Source organism: Ornithorhynchus anatinus, chromosome 12, assembly GCF_004115215.2.
Source record: "Ornithorhynchus anatinus isolate Pmale09 chromosome 12, mOrnAna1.pri.v4, whole genome shotgun sequence".
NCBI classification, from domain to species: Eukaryota; Metazoa; Chordata; class Mammalia; order Monotremata; family Ornithorhynchidae; genus Ornithorhynchus; species Ornithorhynchus anatinus.
Window position 1 is genome coordinate 6,677,198 of NC_041739.1, and position 19,408 is coordinate 6,696,605.

The 19,408-nt window shown below is 45.3% G+C and overlaps 1 protein-coding gene across 1 annotated transcript in view; it reads left to right on the forward strand.

Annotated features, from left to right (window-relative positions):
* GLRA3 (glycine receptor alpha 3) overlaps positions 1-19,408 on the forward strand; it is a gene marked incomplete at its 5' end in the record, with an annotated part of 71,009 nt that overhangs the window by 17,551 nt on the left and 34,050 nt on the right. The window contains 2 exons of the mRNA XM_029076379.2: positions 14,616-14,839; positions 17,247-17,329. Of these exons, the coding sequence (XP_028932212.2) occupies positions 14,616-14,839; positions 17,247-17,329 (307 nt within the window). The remainder of the gene's footprint in view (positions 1-14,615; positions 14,840-17,246; positions 17,330-19,408) is intronic.

Genomic DNA, 19,408 nt, shown 5'->3' on the forward strand with positions numbered 1-19,408 from the left:
CCGTGCTCTTTCCACTAGGCCTAGCTGCTTCTCACGTCTTCCTCTGCTGCTCACCCAGTGACACTGATCTTCCTCACTGATCTGAGCGAAAGCCAGGGATTTTCTTTTTTGTTTTCTTTCTTTTGATCCATTTATAAATGGCATAGTGATCAATCGGTAGTAATTGAGCATTCATGGTGGGGCAGAGCGCTGTACCCAGCTTGCGGGAAAGGCACAAAAGAATTGGTAGGCATGATTCTGAGCCTTGAGGAGCTTGCTATCTAGAAGGGAAGAAGAGCAAAAGCTCACTGCGGTCAAGGAATGTGTGTGTTAATTGCTATATTGTACTCTCCCAAACACTTAATACAGAGCTTTGCACACAGTAAGTGCTCAATGAATATGATTGAAACAATGAATGAATGGATACATGGATGAGCAAGTTCTTATATCACTCAATTATATTTATGTCTTATGGTATTTGTTAAGTACTTACTGTGTGCCAGGCACTGTACTAAGTGCTGGGGTAGATACAAACTACTAATAATAATTATAATTATGGAATTTCTCAAGTGCTCACTATGTGCCAGGCACTGTACTAAGAGCTGGGTGGATACAAGCGAATCGGGTTGGACACAGTCCCTGCCCCAAGTGGGGCTCACAGTCTCAATCCCCATTTCACTGATGAAGTCACTGAGGCACAGAGAAGTGAAGTGACTTCCCCAAGATCACATAGCAAAGTGGCGGAGCCGGGATTAGAACCCACGACCTACTGATTCCCAGGCCCGTGATCGATCCACGATGCTATTGGTCCATGTCCCATTTGGAGCTGACGGTCTTAATCCCCATTTTACAGATGCCGTAACTGAGGCACAGTGATGTGAAGTGACTTGCCCAACACCACACAGCTGGCGAGTGGCAGAGCAACGCTGGTCCTTTAATTTCCCAAGCCGTGCTCTATCCACTAAGCCAGGTTGCTTCTCCTTGAGCACTTTCTGTGGAAGCCTCCTGGAGGAGAGGGGATTGCAGAAGAGCTTTGAAAATGGGGACAGGTGAAGTTCCGTGTGTTTGAAGTGGGAAGAAATTCCAGTCAGAAGGAAAGTCATTGCTGAGTAAAAAGTCAGAGGCAGGAAAGACCAGATTGATCAATGATCATTAACTGAACTATTTTATTAAACGGCATGTAATTCCACACGCTTGAAGACAGATCAAGTAACTTCCATCATTTCCCTGAACATGGATTTCCAATTCGCACGGTGTTATTGCCCAGATCTTCTAGAGCGAACCAATTATTTCCAATGCCACTTGCTGGCATTGACTTAACCGAAGTACTAGGTAATGCTTATTAAGCCAAATGAATATTAATCCATATTCTTCCTAGTGCTTGCTTTGCCTCCATTAATAAGTCAGATACATATGGAAGTGTTTTCAATCTTTCAGGCACGTTGGGTATCATTTCGTGCACCACTGAAGTTGGTGATCACATTACTAAATAGACCGTAAATTTAAAATAATCCCTGTAAAGCTGATGCTTGAAATTGGAAAAATTTCCAGTTCATCGTTTCCCACATGGTTCTCTTGTCTCTGGGTGACTGATGATCACAAAGACATGAGAAGAATAGCGAGGGATGTTTGGAAAGACTTTGGAAAGATTAAGACATGAAATAGTTCCTTTCCTTCATTAGTTGATGATACTTGTTAACTGCTTACTTTGTGCCCAACACTGATAAAATACTGGGAAGGATACAAAATAAGCAGTTAAGAAGATGATAATGATGATGATAATAATGGTACTTGTTCATTCATTCATTCAATAGTATTTATTGAGCGCTTACCATGTGCAGAGCACTGTACTAAGCACTTGGAATGTCCAAATCAGCAACAGATAGAGACAGTCCCTGCCCTTTGACGGGCTTACGGTCCAATCGGGGGAGACGGACAGACGAGAACGATGGCAATAAATAGAGTCGAGAGGAAGAACATCTCATTAAAACAATAGCAAATAAAGAGAATCAGGCTGATGTACATCTCATTAAACAAAATAAATAGGGTGATGAAGGTATATACAGTCGAGAGGACGAGTACAGTGCTGAGGGGATGGGACGGGAGAGAGGGAAGAGCAGAGGGAAAGGGGGGAGAAGAGGGTTTAGCTGTGGAGAGGAGAAGGGGGGGTAGAGGGAGCAGAGGGAAAAGGGGGAGCTCAGTCTAGGAAGGCCTCTTGGAGGAGGTGAGCTGTAAGTAGGGATTTGAAGAGGGGAAGAGAATGAGTTTGGCGGAGGTGAAGAGGGAGGGCATTCCGGGACCGCGGGAGGTCGTGGCCAAGGGGTCGACGGCGGGATGGGCGAGACCGGGGGACGGTGAGGAGGTGGGCGGCAGAGGAGCAGAGCGTGCGGGGTGGGCGGTAGAAAGAGAGAAGAGAGGAGAGGTACGAAGGGACGAGGTGATGGAGAGCCTCGAAGCCTAGAGTGAGAAGTTTTTGTTTTGTGCGGAGGTTGATAGGCAACCCCTGGAGGTTTTTAAGAAGGGGAGTGACATGCCCAGAATGTTTCCGCAGGAAGATGAGCCGGGCAGCGGAGTGAAGAATAGATCGGAGCGGGGTGAGAGAGGAGGAAGGGAGATCAGAGAGGAGGCCGACACAGTAGTCTAGCCGGGATATAACGAGAGCCCGAGCAGTAAGGTAGCCGTTTGGGTGGAGAGGAAAGGGCGGATCTTGGCGATAATGTAAAGGTGAGACCTGCAGGTCTCGGTGACGGATCGGATGCGTGGGGTGAACGAGAGAGACGAGTCAAAGATGACACCGAGGTCGCGGGCCCGAGAGACGGGAAGGATGGTCGTACCATCCACGGTGATAGGGAAGTCTGGGAGAGGACCGGGCTTGGAAGGGAAGATGAGGAGCTCAGTTTTGGTCATGTTGAGTTTTAGGTGGAGACGTCCTGGAGGCAGGAGGAGACGCGAGCTTGAAGGGAGGGGGAGAGGACAGGGGCAGAGATGTAGATCTGTGTGTCATCTGCGTAGAGATGGTAGCTGAAGCCATGAGAGCAGATGAGTTCACCAAGGGAGTGAGTGTAAATGGAGAACAGAAGAGGGCCAAGAACTGACCCTTGAGGACTCCAACAGTTAGAGGATGGGAGGGGGAAGAGGAGACCGAGAATGACCAGCCAGAGAGATAAGAGGAGAACCGGGAGAGGACGGAGTCCATGAAGCCAAGGTGAGATAAGGTGTGGAGGAGAAGGGGATGGTCGACAGTATCAAAGGCAGCTGAGCAGTCAAGGAGGAATAGAATGGAGTAGGAGCCATAATCTCTTACTATGTGCCAAGCACTGTTCTAAGCTCTGGGGTAGATATAATCATAATAATGATGATGATAATAAAGGTACTTGTTAATCTCTTACTAAGTGCCAAGCACTGTTCTAAGCTCTGGGGTAGACATATGTTAATCGGGTTGGACACAGACCCTGTCTCACATGGGACTCACAGTCTTAATCCTCATTTTATAGCTGACGTAACTGAGGCGCAGAGAATTGAAATGACTTGCCCAAGGTCACCCAGCAGACATGTGTTGGAGCTGGATTAGAGCCCAGGGCCTTCTGACTCCCGGGCCCATGTTCTATCCACTAAGCCACGCTGCTTCTCCTGCTCCCGGGATATTATAACTCTTTTTCCTCCCAATCCCTCATGCAAAGCGTATCAAATAATCCAATTTATTTCCCTAGTGACTGGGTTGTTAGGTGGCTAGTCCGCTTTTATCCTGGGAGGATATTTTCCCAAATAATCAATTTTAAGTCTAGTAATAAAGGAAAGTTTTGGGATAGTTGTTTAATTTCTCAAACGCTATCTATCGAAAGGCTCAACCCCCTTGGAAAATTTAAATGAATGTTATCTACCCACCATTTAAAAAATTTTGGCTAGAAAACAGGTGATGCCCAAGATGTATATAAGGCAACAGAAAAGAGTGGGAGAGGGGAAAGGTGGGGAAGAGGAAGAAAAAAGTCAAATCTGATTTTCAGCAACTAAGCAATGGTGGCTTAAATATGTTTTTTGAATAGATCATTATATATTCTCCTACCATCGAAATTCAGATGGGAATAGCTCTGTGTCAGGAAAATGACTAGTGTAGCTATCTAGAAAATGGAAAGCTAGGGATTTCATTTTTTTTTTTTATACAGAATAATTAGCGGGCTCCAAAATTGTAGTCTTGTGAGTAGGGAACCGTGAGCAATGCAATATGGAAAGATTGGCATTATGGCACAGCCCTAATCAGCCATAGGGCAGTGTAACTAATTATACTAATCAAAGCCCGATTAAAAGGCACATCAAGTTCCATATTTTCAGAAAGTGAGATGTCTACATTGAAAATTCAGCCTCCTAAGAGCCAACTCTATTACCGGTTTTGTGGCGTGCTACTTTCTCATTATACCCGAGACTCATAAGGCGGCGGTGGAATTATACAATATCATCATCCTTCGCCCTTTGTTGACTGTACTCTCCCCCATTCAATTTGGTGTCAAAACAAATGACATTCCGTCTACGTGTCTAATTCACTAATAGTCAATTACTCTAATTTATCTCAAGCTGGGGATAAACACAAAAGACTCTGAGTGTAATCTTCATTTTGGTTACATTAAATAGGAACGTTGAGCCTCTTAGCTGTAAATCATTTTATTCTTTATTGGACTCCAGAGCTTCTTCCTGCCTAGAAAGCTTCCATTCATCTGTTTTACAGTTTATTTTTGCTTGTTCATCCTCTGTGGGCTTTTTAATTACACAATCCAATTTTATCATAACACGAATGAAGAAAAAATATTTGAGGAACAGATTACTTTGGATGTTGGCAGCTAGCCTGTTGTGTAATCATCCAGTTTGAGTGAACGATATTGAACTTCGATACAGGAGACGTGCTTTAGATAGCTAAAGGTGAGAGCTGTATACCCCACAGGCAGTCAATAAATGCCTCTGATGATGAGATAAAGGCCTCCGAGAATAAGTGCCCAAAATGTCTCTTATGAGGTCAAACGGACAGGCTGGCTTCCATTTAAAAAGAAATGATATCAGAAAGAAGGCATCAAATATCACTAAGGACATCCTAGAATGAGACTCTGCGCTCATATGGAGCTTTAATAACAATAGTCATTCATGCATTCATTAAATTGTACTTATTAAGCACTTACTGTGTGCAGAGCACTGTACTAAGCGTTTGGGAAAGCACAGTACAGCAAAAATTTGTGACAATCCCTGCCCGTAATGGGCTCACCGTCTAGATGCGGAGAGACAGACCGATGCAAATCAACAGACATCAATATGAATAAATAAAATTACGGGAATATACATAAGTGCTGAGGGGCGGAGAAGGGGAAGAGCAAAGGGAGCAAGTCAGGGTGACTCAGAAGGGAGTGGGAGAAGAGGAAACACAGCAGCGTGCCTCAGTGGAAAGAGCCTGGGCTTAGGAGTCAGAGGTCATGGGTTCTAGTCCCGGCTTCACCACTTGTCAGCTGTGTGACCGTGGGCAAGTCACTTGACTTCTCTGGGCCTCAGTTACCTCATCTGGGGATGAAGACTGTGAGCCCCAGGTGGGACAACCCGATGACCCTGTATCTACCCCAGCGCTTAGAACGGTGCTCTGCTCACAGTAAGCGCTTAACAAATACCAGCATTATTATCGTTATTATTATAGAGTTTGGTTTAGGAAGGCCTCTTGGAGGAGATGTGCCTTCAGTAAGGCTTTGAAGGCGGGGAGAGTCTGTCGATTAGAGGAGGGTGGGCGTTCCAGGATGGAGGCGGGACATGGGCCGGGGTCGGCGGCGAGACAGGCAAGGTCCAGGCACTGTGAGAAGGTGAGCACCGGGCGAGCAGAGTGTGTTGGCTGGGTTGCAGAACGAGAGAAGCCAGGTGAGGTAGGAGAGGGCGAGGCGACGGACCGCCTTAAAGCGTGTCTGCGGACTCTGTTGCCTCGGACTCTCCCAAGCACTTAACACAGTGCTCCGCATACCGTGCTCAACAAATACCACTGATTGATTGATTGATTGAAAGAGCGTTCACATCCCAGCTCTGCCACTTGTCGGCTGTGTGACTGTGGGCAAGTCACAACTTCTCTGTGCCTCAGTTCCCTCATCTGTCAAATGGGGATTAAGACTGTGAGCCCCACGTGGGACAACCTGATTCCCCTGTGTCTACCCCAGCGCTTAGAACAGTGCTCGGCACATAGTAAGCGCTTAACAGATACCAACATTATTATTATTATCCCTCTGTCCTAGTCTGCATGCTTGGAGATTGGAAAGAGGTACAATTATTCTAGTCTGTCACATTGGAGGGTTTTGTTGTACATTGCGTGGAGGATGCACTGAAGAGAACCTTGGCAATCTATTCGCTTTAGAAACTGGATATTTTAGAGAAATATAATTTAAACAATGTCTTAGTTGGAAGCGATCGGCAACGAGGGTTTTCATTCAGATCTCTCTGTTTGCTCCCTTTGGATTCAGTTCATGAAATGTAATTGAGTTGTGAATTTCTTGAGGAAAATGAAAGTACCTAGCCCTGAGACAGAAATAGCAGCAAAATCACCTGTTACTGTAGTGTAATGTTTTTCAACAGAAAAAAGAGTTTGTAATGTCACATTATGGCTTCTGTACAGGTTAAGCAGCGTGGCTCAGTGGAAGGAGCCCGTGCTTGGGAGTCAGAGGTCATGGATTCGAATTTTGGCTCTGCCCCTTGGCAGCTGTGTGACTGTGGGCGAGTCATTTAACTTCTCTGTGCCTCAGTTCCCTCATCTGGAAAATGGGGATTAACCGTGAGCCTCACGTGGGACGACCTGATGACCCTGTATCTCCCCCAGCGCTTAGAACAGTGCTCTGCGCTTAACAAATCCCAACATTATTATTATTAATTCTTTCACAATTTGATAGTGCAGTTCACCACCATATGGCTGATTGACTTCTGTTCAACTCCTTATATATCTGTATATAGGTATATATCTATGTCTAATTGCACCACTACCCTCCCTGTCTCACAAGCCCATAACCTCGGTATTATCCTTGACTCATCTCTTTCATTCAACCGACATATTCAACCTGTCACCAAGTGCGACCTTCATAACATCACAAAAATCCACCCTTTCCCCTCCATCCAAACTTCTACCAAGCTGATCCAACCCCTTATTCTATTCCTCCTTGATTACTGTATCAGCCTCCTTTCTGACCTCCCTATCTCTTGTCTCTCTCCCATTCTATTCATTCATTCATTCAATAGTATTTATTGAGCGCTTACTATGTGCAGAGTACTGTACTAAGCGCTTGGAATGAACAAGTCGGCAACAGATAGAGACGGTCCCTGCCGTTTGACGGGCTCACGGTCTAATAGGGGGAGACGGACAGACGAGAACGATGGCGATAGATAATGTTGAGGGGAAGAACATCTCGTAAAAACGATGGCGACTAAATAGAATCGAAGCGATGTACAATTCATTAACAAAATAAATAGGGTAATGGAAATATATACAGTTGAGCGGACGAGTACAGTGCTGAGGGGATGGGAAGAGAGAGGGAGAGGAGCAGAGGGAAAGGGGGAAAAGAGGGTTTAGCTGCGGAGAGGTGAAGGGGGGGGGGTGGTAGAGGGAGTAGAGGGAGAAGAGGAGCTCAGTCTGGGAAGGCCTCTCGGAGGAGGTGAGTTTTGAGTAGGGTTTTGAAGAGGGGAAGAGAATCAGTTTGGCGGAGGTGAGGAGGGAGGGCGTCCCGGGACCGCGGGAGGACGTGGCCCAGGGGTCGACGGCGGGACGGGCGAGACCGAGGGACGGTGAGGAGGTGGGCGGCGGAGGAGCGGAACGTGCGGGGTGGGCGGTGGAAAGAGAGAAAGGAGGAGAGGTAGGAAGGGGCAAGGTGACGGAGAGCCTCGAAGCCTAGAGTGAGGAGTTTTTGTTTGGAGCGGAGGTTGATAGGCAACCACTGGAGTTGTTTAAGAAGGGGAGTGACAGGCCCAGATCGTTTCTGCGGGAAGATGAGCCGGGCAGCGGAGTGAAGAATAGACCGGAGCGGGGCGAGAGAGGAGGAAGGGAGGTCAGAGAGAAGGCTGACACGGTAGTCTAGCCGGGATATAACGAGAGCCCGTAATAGTAAGGTAGCCGTTTGGGTGGAGAGGAAAGGGCGGATCTTGGCGATATCGTAGTGGTGAAACCGGCAGGTCTCGGTAACGGATAGGATGCGTGGGGCGAACGAGAGAGACGAGTCAAGGATGACACCGAGATCGCGGGCCCGAGAGACGGGAAGGACGGTCGTGCCATCCACGGTGATAGAGAAGTCTGGGAGAGGACCGGGTTCGGGAGGGAAGATGAGGAGCTCAGTCTCGCTCACGTTGAGTTTCAGGTGGCGGGCCGACATCCAGGTGGAGACGTCCCGGAGGCGGGAGGAGATGCGAGCCCGAAGGGAAGGGGAGAGGACAGGGGCGGAGACGTAGATCTGCGTGTCATCTGCGTAGAGATGGTAGTCGAAGCCGTGAGAGCGAATGAGTTCACCGAGGGAGTGAGTATAAATGGAGAACAGAAGAGGGCCAAGAACTGACCCTTGAGGAACTCCAACAGTTAATAATAATAATAATGTTGGTATTTGTTAAGCGCTTACTATGTGCCGAGCACCGTTCTAAGCGCTGGGGTAGACATAGGGGAATCAGGTTGTCCCACGTGGGGCTCACAATCTTAATCCCCATTTTACAGATGAGGGAACTGAGGCACAGAGAAGTTAAGTGACTTGCCCACAGTCACACAGCCGACAAGTGGCAGAGCTGGGATTCGAACTCATGAGCCCTGATTCCAGGGCCCGTGCTCTTTCCACTGAGCCAGGATGGGAGGGGGAGGAGGCGCCAGCGAAGGAGACCGAGAATGACCGGCCAGAGAGGTGAGAGGACAACCGGGAGAGGACGGAGTCCGTGAAGCCGAGGTGAGATAAGGTATGGAGGAGGAGGGGATGGTCTACAGTGTCAAAGGCAGCAGAGAGGTCAAGGAGGATCAGAATGGAGTAGGAGCCATCGGATCTGGCAAGAAGGAGGTCACGGGTGACCTTAGAGAGAGCAGTCTCGGTAGAGTGGAGGGGACGGAAGCCAGATCGGAGGGGGTCCAGGAGAGAATGGGAGTTAAGGAATTCTTAGCATCGATCGTAGATGACTCGTTCTAGGATTTTGGAAAGGAAGGGTAGTAGGGAGATAGGGCGATAACTGGAGCGGGAAGTGGGGTCGAGAGCGGGTTTTTTTAGGATGGGGGAGACGTGGGCATGTTTGAAGGCAGCGGGGAAGGAGCCATTGGAGATCGAGTGGTTAAAAATAGAAGTTAAGGAAGGGAGGAGGGCAGGGGCGATGGTTTTAATAAGGTGAGAGGGAATGGGGTCCGAGGCGCAGGTGGAGGGGGTGGCACTTGCGAGGAGGGAGGAGATCTCCTCTGAGGATACTGCAGGGAAGGATGGGAAAGTAGGGGAGAGGGTCGGTGGGGGGGAGGGGAGAGGCGGAGGGGTGACTTTGGGGAGCTCAGACCTGTGGAAATAGGTGGCCAGATCACTGGGGGTGAGAGATGGGGGAGGGGGAGGAACAGGGGGCCTAAGGAGAGAGTTAAAGGTCCGGAACAATCGGCGGGGGTGACGGGCATGGGTGTCGATGAGGGAGGAGAAGAAGTTTTGCCTGGCGGAGGAGAGGGCAGAGTTAAGGCAGGAAAGGATAAATTTGATGTGTGTGAGGTCGTCTCGGTGCTTGGACTTTCGCCAGCAGCGCTCGGCAGCTCGAGCATAGGAGCGTAGGAGGCGGACGGAGGAGGTGATCCAGGGCTGTGGGTTAGTGGAGCGAGAGCGGTGGAGAGAAAGGGGGGCGAGAGAGTCGAGATGAGTAGAGAGGGTGGAGTTGAGAGCGGAGACCCGATCGTCGAGAGTGGGAAGTGAGGACGGGGCGGCAAAGTGAGGAGAGATGCTTTTGGAAAGACGGATGGGATCGAGAGAGCGGAGGTCTCTGTGGGGCAGTAGTGAAGATTTGCAGGGGGAGGGAGTGTTTGGCTCTGCTGCCCAGATGATTTTTCTACAAAACCATTCAATCCATATTTCCCTACTCCTCAAGAACCTCCAGTGGTTTCCCATTCACCCCTGCATCAGACCGGCTTCTCACCATAGACTTTAAAGCCCTCAATCCCCTTGCCCCCTCCTACCTCACCTTGCTGCTCTCCTACTAAAATCCAGCTCTCAGACTTTGCTCCTCTAATGCCAACCTTCTCACTCTGCCTTGATCTCGTCTATCTCACCGACAACCTCTCGCCCACATCCTGTGTCTGGCCTGGAACTCCCTCCCGATTCATCTCCGACAGATGATCCCTCTCCTCACCTTCACAACTTTATTAAAAGCACATCTCCTCCCAGAGGCCTTCCCTGACTAAGCCCTCGTTTCCTCTTCTCTCACTCCCTTCTGCATTACCCTTCACTTTTTCCACTCCTCCCTCGTCTCCACAGCACGTATGTACATATCCGTAATTTATCTATTTGTATTAACCTTGGTCCCCCCCTCTAGATCACTGTGGTTAGGAAGCGTGCCTACCGCTCCATTATACTGTACGCTCCCAAATGCTCAGAACAGTGCTCGATACACAGTAAGCGCTCAATAAATATCACTGATCAATTGAATATTAACTATTAAATGAGTTGCTGAGGGGCAGACTGACTTTCCAATCAATCAGTGGAATTTATTGAATGCTTACTGTGTGCAGAGCACTGTACTCGGTGCTTGGGAGCATACAAAACAACAGAATTGCTAGGCAAGTTCCCTGCCTACAAGGAGCTTACAGTCTAGAGGGTTAGGGTGATATTGTCTATCCTACCCCTTTCCAGCAGCGTGGCTCAGTGGAAAGAGCACGGGCTTTGGAGTCAGAAGTCATGAGTTCGAATCCCAGCTCCGCCACTTGTCGGCTGTGTGACTGTGGGCAAGTCACTTAACTTCTCTGTGCCTCAGTTACCTCATCTGTAAAATGGGGATTAAGACTGTGAGCCCCACGTGGGACAACCTGATTCCCTTGTGTCTACCCCAGCGCTTAGAACAGTGCTTGGCACATAGTAAGCGCTTAACAAATACCAACATTATTATTATTAGTAGTAGTACAGGAGAGAAAATATTCTCCCAATTGCCATCTTTCCAAGTGGAATCCATACATTTTCTCCCATCCCTTTAACATTGGATGTTGTTTAATTCCCACCTGCTTATTCTTGATCAGCACTTACTACATTGCTCTGCACATGGTAAGCACTTAATAAATAATATCACCGCAAATCCTACTACTACTGTTACTTAATGAAAGGGTCCAAAATGCACGAATAATGAAATTCTGAAAGCCACTTCATTGTAGAGAAAATCCGAGGGAGCAAACTCTAGTCAACTGAACGATATTTTGGATTTTTGAAAAATTATCCTGGATTTTTATCGAAATGGCATAAATTACTTATCCAGCATCAAATGGTTTGAGATCTTTTGAAGAAAAGTCTCAATCGATGATTTTTGTTGAGCACTTACTATATGGAGAGCACTGTACTAAGCACACGGGTAAGTCCAATACAACAGAATTGATAGGTGTGATCCATGTCCACCAGCTATAAGCTTATGAGGGGAGAAACATTAAAATAGATTAGGGACACAAAAACTTCACCTTTCAATTTATTGAGTAGGATTCTCCTTAGGCCCTAAGGCGTTCGCTGTTAGGAGGCTAAGAAGCTAGACCAAGTTATTCTCACTTAGATGGTGTCTATTTTGCCATGGTCCTGAATTCCCAGTGCAAATGTAATTAAAGCATAGAAGAGAATCAGTAATCATCTGTGCATCTCTTCTGTATTTACCAATCGATTTTGACTGATATGATTTTTGTGGAAAAGTGGAACACTGCATACCACTCTCAAACATATTATAGCTATACCTTTATTCACCCCCCGCAAAAAAGCCCATCTCCTCCAACAAGTCTACCCTGATTAATTCCAGCACCCCAAGTTGTATGTACCTATGAACTTATGTCCCAAAGGGATGAGAATGGGTACGAATATGATAATTCCGAATCTGGGAGTGCAAACCCATCTGGTCTGCAAACATCTAACAGGTATGTAATAATGTTGGCTGGCATCTATTGCATTTTGACTTCCTGTCCATTGGCTTACTTGTGTAGTGGTGCCTGCAAAAAGTAGTCTTTTGAGGCATGTTTGAGGAAAACTTTTTGGAGGACTTTTACTGACTTTATTTTGGTACTCTTTACTTAGTTATTCAAGTGCAAAAGATAATAATGATGGCCTCCTGTCATTAAATGAAACAGGTCGAATAATGACATAAGCCTACACAGCTCCTAATCATTAAGAAATTACGATGTGTCTGGTTTCTTTTGGGCTGTTTTCATTTGAGATAAAAACTTTTGAGTAAAGTTTTCAGCTGCATGAATTCTTATTCCAATCCATCAATCACTGGTATTTATTGAGGACCTATTGGGTATAGAGCACCGTTCTAAGTCCTTGGAAGAGTCTAATGAAGTAGTCATGACCCCTGAACTCAAATAATAATAACAATTATAGCATTTTTTAAGCACTTACTATGTGTCAAGCCATGTTCTAAGCACTGGGATACACCCAAGGTAATCAGTCCCTGTCCCACATGGAGCTCACAGTCTTAATCCCCATTTTACAGACGATGTAACTGAGGCACAGATAAATTCAGTGGCTTGCCTAAGGCCACACAGCAGACAAGTGGCAGAGCCGTTATTAGAACCCAAGGCCTTCTGATTCCAGGGCCCATGTTCTAGCCACTTGGCTGCTTCAAAAGCTTACAATATGGCAGAATTGTAACGTTCATCCTCCTTGTTCAGACTCAAAGGAATTGGAAGGGCTTGGTAAAGAGTAAAGATCATGAAGCATGGTGTCCAAATGATCCATTTCTCTAACCACTCCTGCTTGAGAAATAATGTTCACAACCTCTTCTTGGCTTATGAAGGGCAACGTTACTTTAAACCATCTTATCCTCAAGTACTTATCTAATCAATGAATCAATCATATTTATGGAGTGCTAACTGGTTTCAGAGCACTGTTAAGTACTTGAGAGAGTTCAGTATAACAGAATTGGTAGACACATTCCCTGCCCATTGTCATATTGATAAAAGAATTGCAGCTTAGCATTCTTCAGTTTTCTCCAAACATTATGTACCAACCACATTCTGCCAAGTGATTATTGTCAGGGTTTTGCCTGAAGTAATTCTTCAACAGACTGTGTCCAACTCTCTGCCCCAGAATTTAGATCAGTGCTCAGCACATAGTAAGTACTTAACAAATGCCACGTACAAAAAATAAAATAGATACATTCATCATTGTCCAGAAATATGTGTGGTCATTTTCCTAGCCAGAAATAAGTTTGTGTGTTCTCCTGTGAGTTCATTCTCAGTTCCTTTGGCATTAAAATCCCTACCTCGAATCAAGCCAAGAAGAGAGGAAAAATAACTGATAAAAAGAAAATGTTTTTCTTTTATCTTGCTACTTATCCATGGAGTTGATTACAGGCTAAGCTCCTATGACTTGGACAGTGATATAAAGCTGCCAGAAAAATCTGATCTTTTCCTTAATGAAATGAAAGTAGTTCTTTTCACCTCAGGAATAGTGTAGTTACCCAAGCATTTGGTGCAGTGCTCTGCATGCAATAAGTGCTCAGTAAATATGATTATTGATTGATTCATTAGTAATATTTTCTAATGAGCATCACTCTTAGAGAAGTCTCCCAATGTGATAATGATAAAATAATAATAGTGATAATAATAGTGAGTAGCATTTGCTAAGCAGTTACAGTGTGTCAGCACTCTATTAACAGCTGAGGCAGATGCAAAAGAATTAGGTCCAACGAGGGGATCACAGTCTAAGTAGGAGGGACTACAGGCATTAATCCCCATTTTGGCGATGAAGAAACTGAGGCACAAAAAGTGACTTTTCCAAGGTCACACAGCAGACAAGTGACGGAGTCAGGATTAGATCCCAGATCCTCTGACTACCAAGCCCGTGTTCTTTCCACTAGGCCATGCTGCAGTAGAGTAGCTATTCATCCAGTTTAGTACAGCCCAGTCCACGATCCTGCTTATCTAGCTCCCATCCAGTACAGATATGGCAAGAGATGCCTCTACGGGCAGTAGATTAAGCGTCCAGCTTTCCTCTGCCTCAGCTCCAGCTGCTGAGTGCCACGGCTCAGAAGCGGTGCCCGTGCTCACAGGGACCCGGGAGGGATCACAAATTATCTGGAGGAAATGGGGAGGGAATCATGGTCCCTGGGAAAATACTTTAAGGGCACCCAGCCTCTGATGGACTTCTGCAAAATGGATCTATCTGATCCAGAAAGTCTTGGGACGACAGATGATCAGTCATTCAATATGGTACCCTAAAAGGCATGTTTGTGTCTGATATCCTGAGAGCCATCAGTGGCCTTCCGGGTATGTTTAAGCACATCTACCCAAAAGAAGATGACACTTTGGAGGAGAGAGATTAAGTTGCACGGTAAACTAAGGGAGGCTGTAAACCCTGACTTCCTTTGAAGCATCCTACTGTCACCTGAAGCACATAGGAAGCTCAAGCCTCAAAGACCAGCTCCTGATCCATCAAAGCGACATTTCTCTTTCTCCTCTCATGTAGGATTATCGCGTGAACATCTTCCTCCGTCAGAAGTGGAACGACCCACGCCTCGCCTACAGCGAGTATCCGGACGACTCGTTAGACTTGGATCCCTCCATGTTGGATTCCATTTGGAAGCCAGATCTGTTCTTTGCTAATGAAAAGGGAGCCAACTTTCACGAAGTCACCACCGACAACAAGTTACTGAGAATTTTCAAAAATGGAAACGTTCTTTATTCCATCAGGTGAGTGCTGAAGGCCTGCCAGGTGAAGATTTGGCTTCTGAGTTTTAGTTGGGACTGGGACAGCTTCCTTCAGTGAGCCGGCTCCTGCTGTTGCTTATTGATTGATCAGGAGAATCAAAAAAAAAAAATGGAAGAGGAGCTCAGCCTTAGCCGGGAAAAATAGATACAAAACAGTACAGGTTGTGAATTCAATCAGTCAATCGATCGTATTTCATTCATTCATTCAGTAGTATTTATCGAGCTCTTACTATGTGCAGAGTACTGTACTAAGCGCTTGGAATGTACAATTCGATTTACTGAGAGCTTACTGTGTGCAGAGTACTGTACTAAGTGCTTGGGAGAGTCCAATGTGTACACTGCCCACAGTAAGCTTACAGTCTAGAGAGGGAGACAGACATTAATATAAATGAGTATATGAATAAACAAATAATTAAATTACAGATGTGAATTCTCTCAATCACTACACAGAGAGGAAATTTCAAGGTTGACCTGATGGCAGTCTTTTGAGTTACACTGATAATTCTGCACTCATTGTTTTCTTGCCTAACATCCCTCATTTGACAGCCATTTGCCTTTTCCAATTTGCCTTTTTTTTTTTTTTGATCAAACGCACCAAATTCTCCCTTGACCAATTTCAAAATATCAGTAGATGGAAGGGGAGGAAGAAGAACCCACAACTGTAATACGAAAGATGCCAAATAATCATTCAATTAATCAGTGGTATTTATTGAGAGTTTACTGTGTGCAGAACACTTTCTGAAGCGCCTGGGGGAGTACGATATAACAGAATTAGCCTATAACAAGCTTACGGTCTAGCGTGTGTTAACTCACACTCTCTCCTCCCGATCCCATTGACAGCCCCTCGATCCATGGTTTCAGGGAATATTTGCTTCAAATAGTCCAAAAGGCTCAGGACCATAACTGATCAATCATTTAATCAATGATTGCTTTCAATCCATTCATCAGTCATGTTTATTGAGCAGTACTGTGTGCAGACTGTGAGCCCCACGTGGGACAAACTGATCACCTTGTATCTACCCCAGAGCTTAGAACAGTGTTTGGCACATAGTAAGCACTTAAATGCCGTCATTATTATTACTGTACTACGTCCTTAGGGGAGTAATAATAATTATTATAGTACTTGTTAAGTGCTTACAATATGCCAAGCAGTGTTCTAGGTTCTAGGGTAGATGCAAGTTTATCAGGTTGGAGAGAACATAACGGAATCGGTAAACATGTTCCCTGTCCACAAGGAACTTACAGTCTAGAAGGGAAGACTGACTTTCAACTAAAGTGAGGACATGGACGTAAGTGCTGTGAGACTGGGGGTGGGGGTGAATAAAGGGTTCAAATCCAACATTCAGATGAAGCTTATCTTTTGACCATTTTTCCTGTTTGATCCAAAGTGTCTGATATTTTCTTTTATTTTTCTCACTTCTGTCTTGAATATTGAAGCTACAGATCCAAGTAGTAGTTTGAAAGCCTTGGAAACGACCCCCTTTTGTGAAAAGTAGGCTTCATCAATCAAAAAATCGATGACATTGATTGAGCACCTACTGAGTGGAGGGTACAGTGTAGCAGAGTTGGTAGAGCATTCCCTGCCCAGGAGGAGGTACAGTCCAGAGAAAGAGACAGACATTAATATAAATAAATTAATTATGACTGTGAACCTAAGTAATCTGGGGCTGAGGGTGGGGTGACTATGAAGTGTCTAAAGGGTACATATCCAAATGAATACATGAGGCAGATAGGAGAGGAAGTAGGGGGAAATGGGGCTTACATGGGGAAGTCTCTTGGTAGACATTCCGTGCCCTGAAGAAGTTTACAGTCTAGAAGGGGAGAAAGACATTAAAATAAATTACTGATATGTAATAGAAATGATAATAATAATAACGGTATTTGTTAAGTGCTTAACTATGTGCCAGGCGCTGTACACAACTGTACAAGTGCTTGTGGGGCTAAGAGTGAGGTGAATAAAGAGAACAAATCCAAGCGCAAGGATGATGATATAGAAAGAAAGGAGAGGGAATAGGGGAAGTGAGGAATTAATCGGAGACGGTCTCTTGGAAGAAATGTGATTTTCGTAAGGCTTTGAATGTGAAGAGATTGATCGTCTGTCAGATAATAATAATAAGGGCACTTGTTAAGCACTTACTATGTGCCGATCACTGTTCTAAGCGCTGGATAGGAAGGGGAAAGGGAGTTCCAGGCCAGAGGTCGAATGTGGGCAGGCCAGATAGAAGAGATCGAGCTACGTGAAGGAAGTGAAAGTACTGAGTTGCAGTGGGAAATCAGTGAGAGAAAATAGAAGCGGGTGAGGTGACCGAGTGCTTTAAAACTAAGGGTAAGGAGTTTCGGTTTGTTTTTTTAGCTGGCCCCTTTTAAACACATTTTTGCATTCTTTCAGATTGACTTTAATACTCTCCTGCCCAATGGACCTCAAAAATTTCCCTATGGATGTACAAACATGTATTATGCAACTGGAAAGCTGTAAGTGTGAAAAGAGTATACTCTCCCTCACTGCTTTATAATGAAGTAAGATTGCAATGATAGCTTGATTTTTTTTTCTTTTTGCCAGCATTGATTTAATCTACAGATAACTCGATATACTATTTGGACAGTGTATCTCATCGCCTAACACACTCTTACTAAGGGCAGAGGTAATGAGCATTCAAAATTGGAGGCCCCCTGAAAACATACAATAAACTTACCAACCAACGAGAAAGACAGGAAGGACTTATGTTGAGTGGCGGGGGTGGGGAGATTGAGTCCTTTTAATAAATTTTCACTTTCAATAATAAAAATAGTGTGTGATAGTAATCACAGTATTTATAGAGCATCCACTGGTATCATGTTCTGCCACTTGTCAGCTGTGTGATCTTGGGCAAGTCACTTTATTTCTCTGCAGCTCAGTTACCTCATGTGTAAAATGGGGATGAAGACTGTGAGCCCCACGTGGGACAACCTGATTACCTTGTATCTGCCCCAGAGCTTAGAATAGTGTTTGGCACATAGTAAGCACTTAACATTATTATTATTATTATTATTATTATTGGTGTTCAATAAGCACTACAAATATTATTGTATTTCCCAAGCATCTAGTCCATATTAAACAACACAGATGGACACAGCAACATGGAGAAGCAGCATGGCTTAGTGGAAAAAGCCCAGGCTTGGGAGTCAGAGGTCGTGGGTTCTAATCCCGACTCTGCCACTTCTCTGCTGTGTGACTTTGGGCAAGTCACTTAACTTCTCTGTGCCTCAGTTACCTCATCTGTAAAGCGGGGATTAAGACTGGGAGCCCTACATGGGACAAACTGATTACCTTTTACCTACCCCAGCACTTAGAACTGTGCTTGGAATGTAGTAAGTGCTTAACAAATACTATTATCATTATTATTATCAAAAGCTTGGGAAAGTACAACATGTAGACGTGACATACTTGCTTTCCACAAGTTGCTTACCTGCCAATGGAGGAGATGGACAGAAAAATATTTACAGCTAGAGTAATCGGAAGAATAATTGTTCAGTTGAATACACAAATGTCTCTTAAATGCTTGGCGCTTCAGTTTCCTCACTTGTAAAGTGGGGATAAGACATTGGTTCTTCCTCCAGCTAAACCTTGCCTTGTCATATGCTGTCAAGTCGTCTCCGACCCGTAGCGACGCCGTGGACACGTCTCTCCCCGAAGGCCCCACCTTCAGCTGCAATTGTTCTGGTAGTGGATCCGGAGAGTTTTCTTGGTAAAAATACGAAAGTGAGTTACCATTGCCTCCTTCCGTGCAGTAAAACCTAGTCTCAACCCTCGACTCTCTCTCATGCCACTGCTGCCTGGCAAAGCTGGTTTTTGACTTGTAGCAGATGGCCTGCCACTCGCTAGCCACTGGCCAAGCTAGAAATGGAATGGGTAGGCCTCTGCTTGACTCTCCCTCCCATAGTCAAGACTGATAGAGTACAGGTACGACCCTGAGAGGGGGGTCAGCTAAACCCCAAACCCCAAAAAACAGATGTCATTTTCATCATCTGGGCCACTGCAGTCTTTGGATTCTGATTCTTCCTCTAAGAATCTTCGTGTCATTCTTCTTTTACAAACTCCAAATATAAAAAAGTCATCCAGGGCCAAGCAGAGAACAAACAACTGTTAAAATACAGAAGCAGCATAGCCTAGTGGAAAGAGCATGGGGCTGGGAGTCAGAAGTCGTGGGTTCTAATTCTGGCTCAGTCACATGTCTGCTGTGTGACCTTGGACAAGTCTCTTAACTTCTCTGTGCCTCAGTTATCTCGTCTGTAAAATGAGGATCAAGATTGTGAGCCCCATGAGGGACATGGACTGTGTCCAACCTGATTACCTTGTAACTACCTCAGCTCTTATAACAGTGCTTGGCACAGAGTAAGTGCTTAACAGACACCACAATTATTATTATTATTAATGTTATTATAGATATTTAATCTCTCTGTACAGGTCAGAGTAGTTCAAAGGCTAAAAATATGTGGAAAGAGCTTGAGAGGAGGGAGGAATCTCATTCATTTATTCTTTCAGTCATATATGTGCAGAACACTGTAACGGTA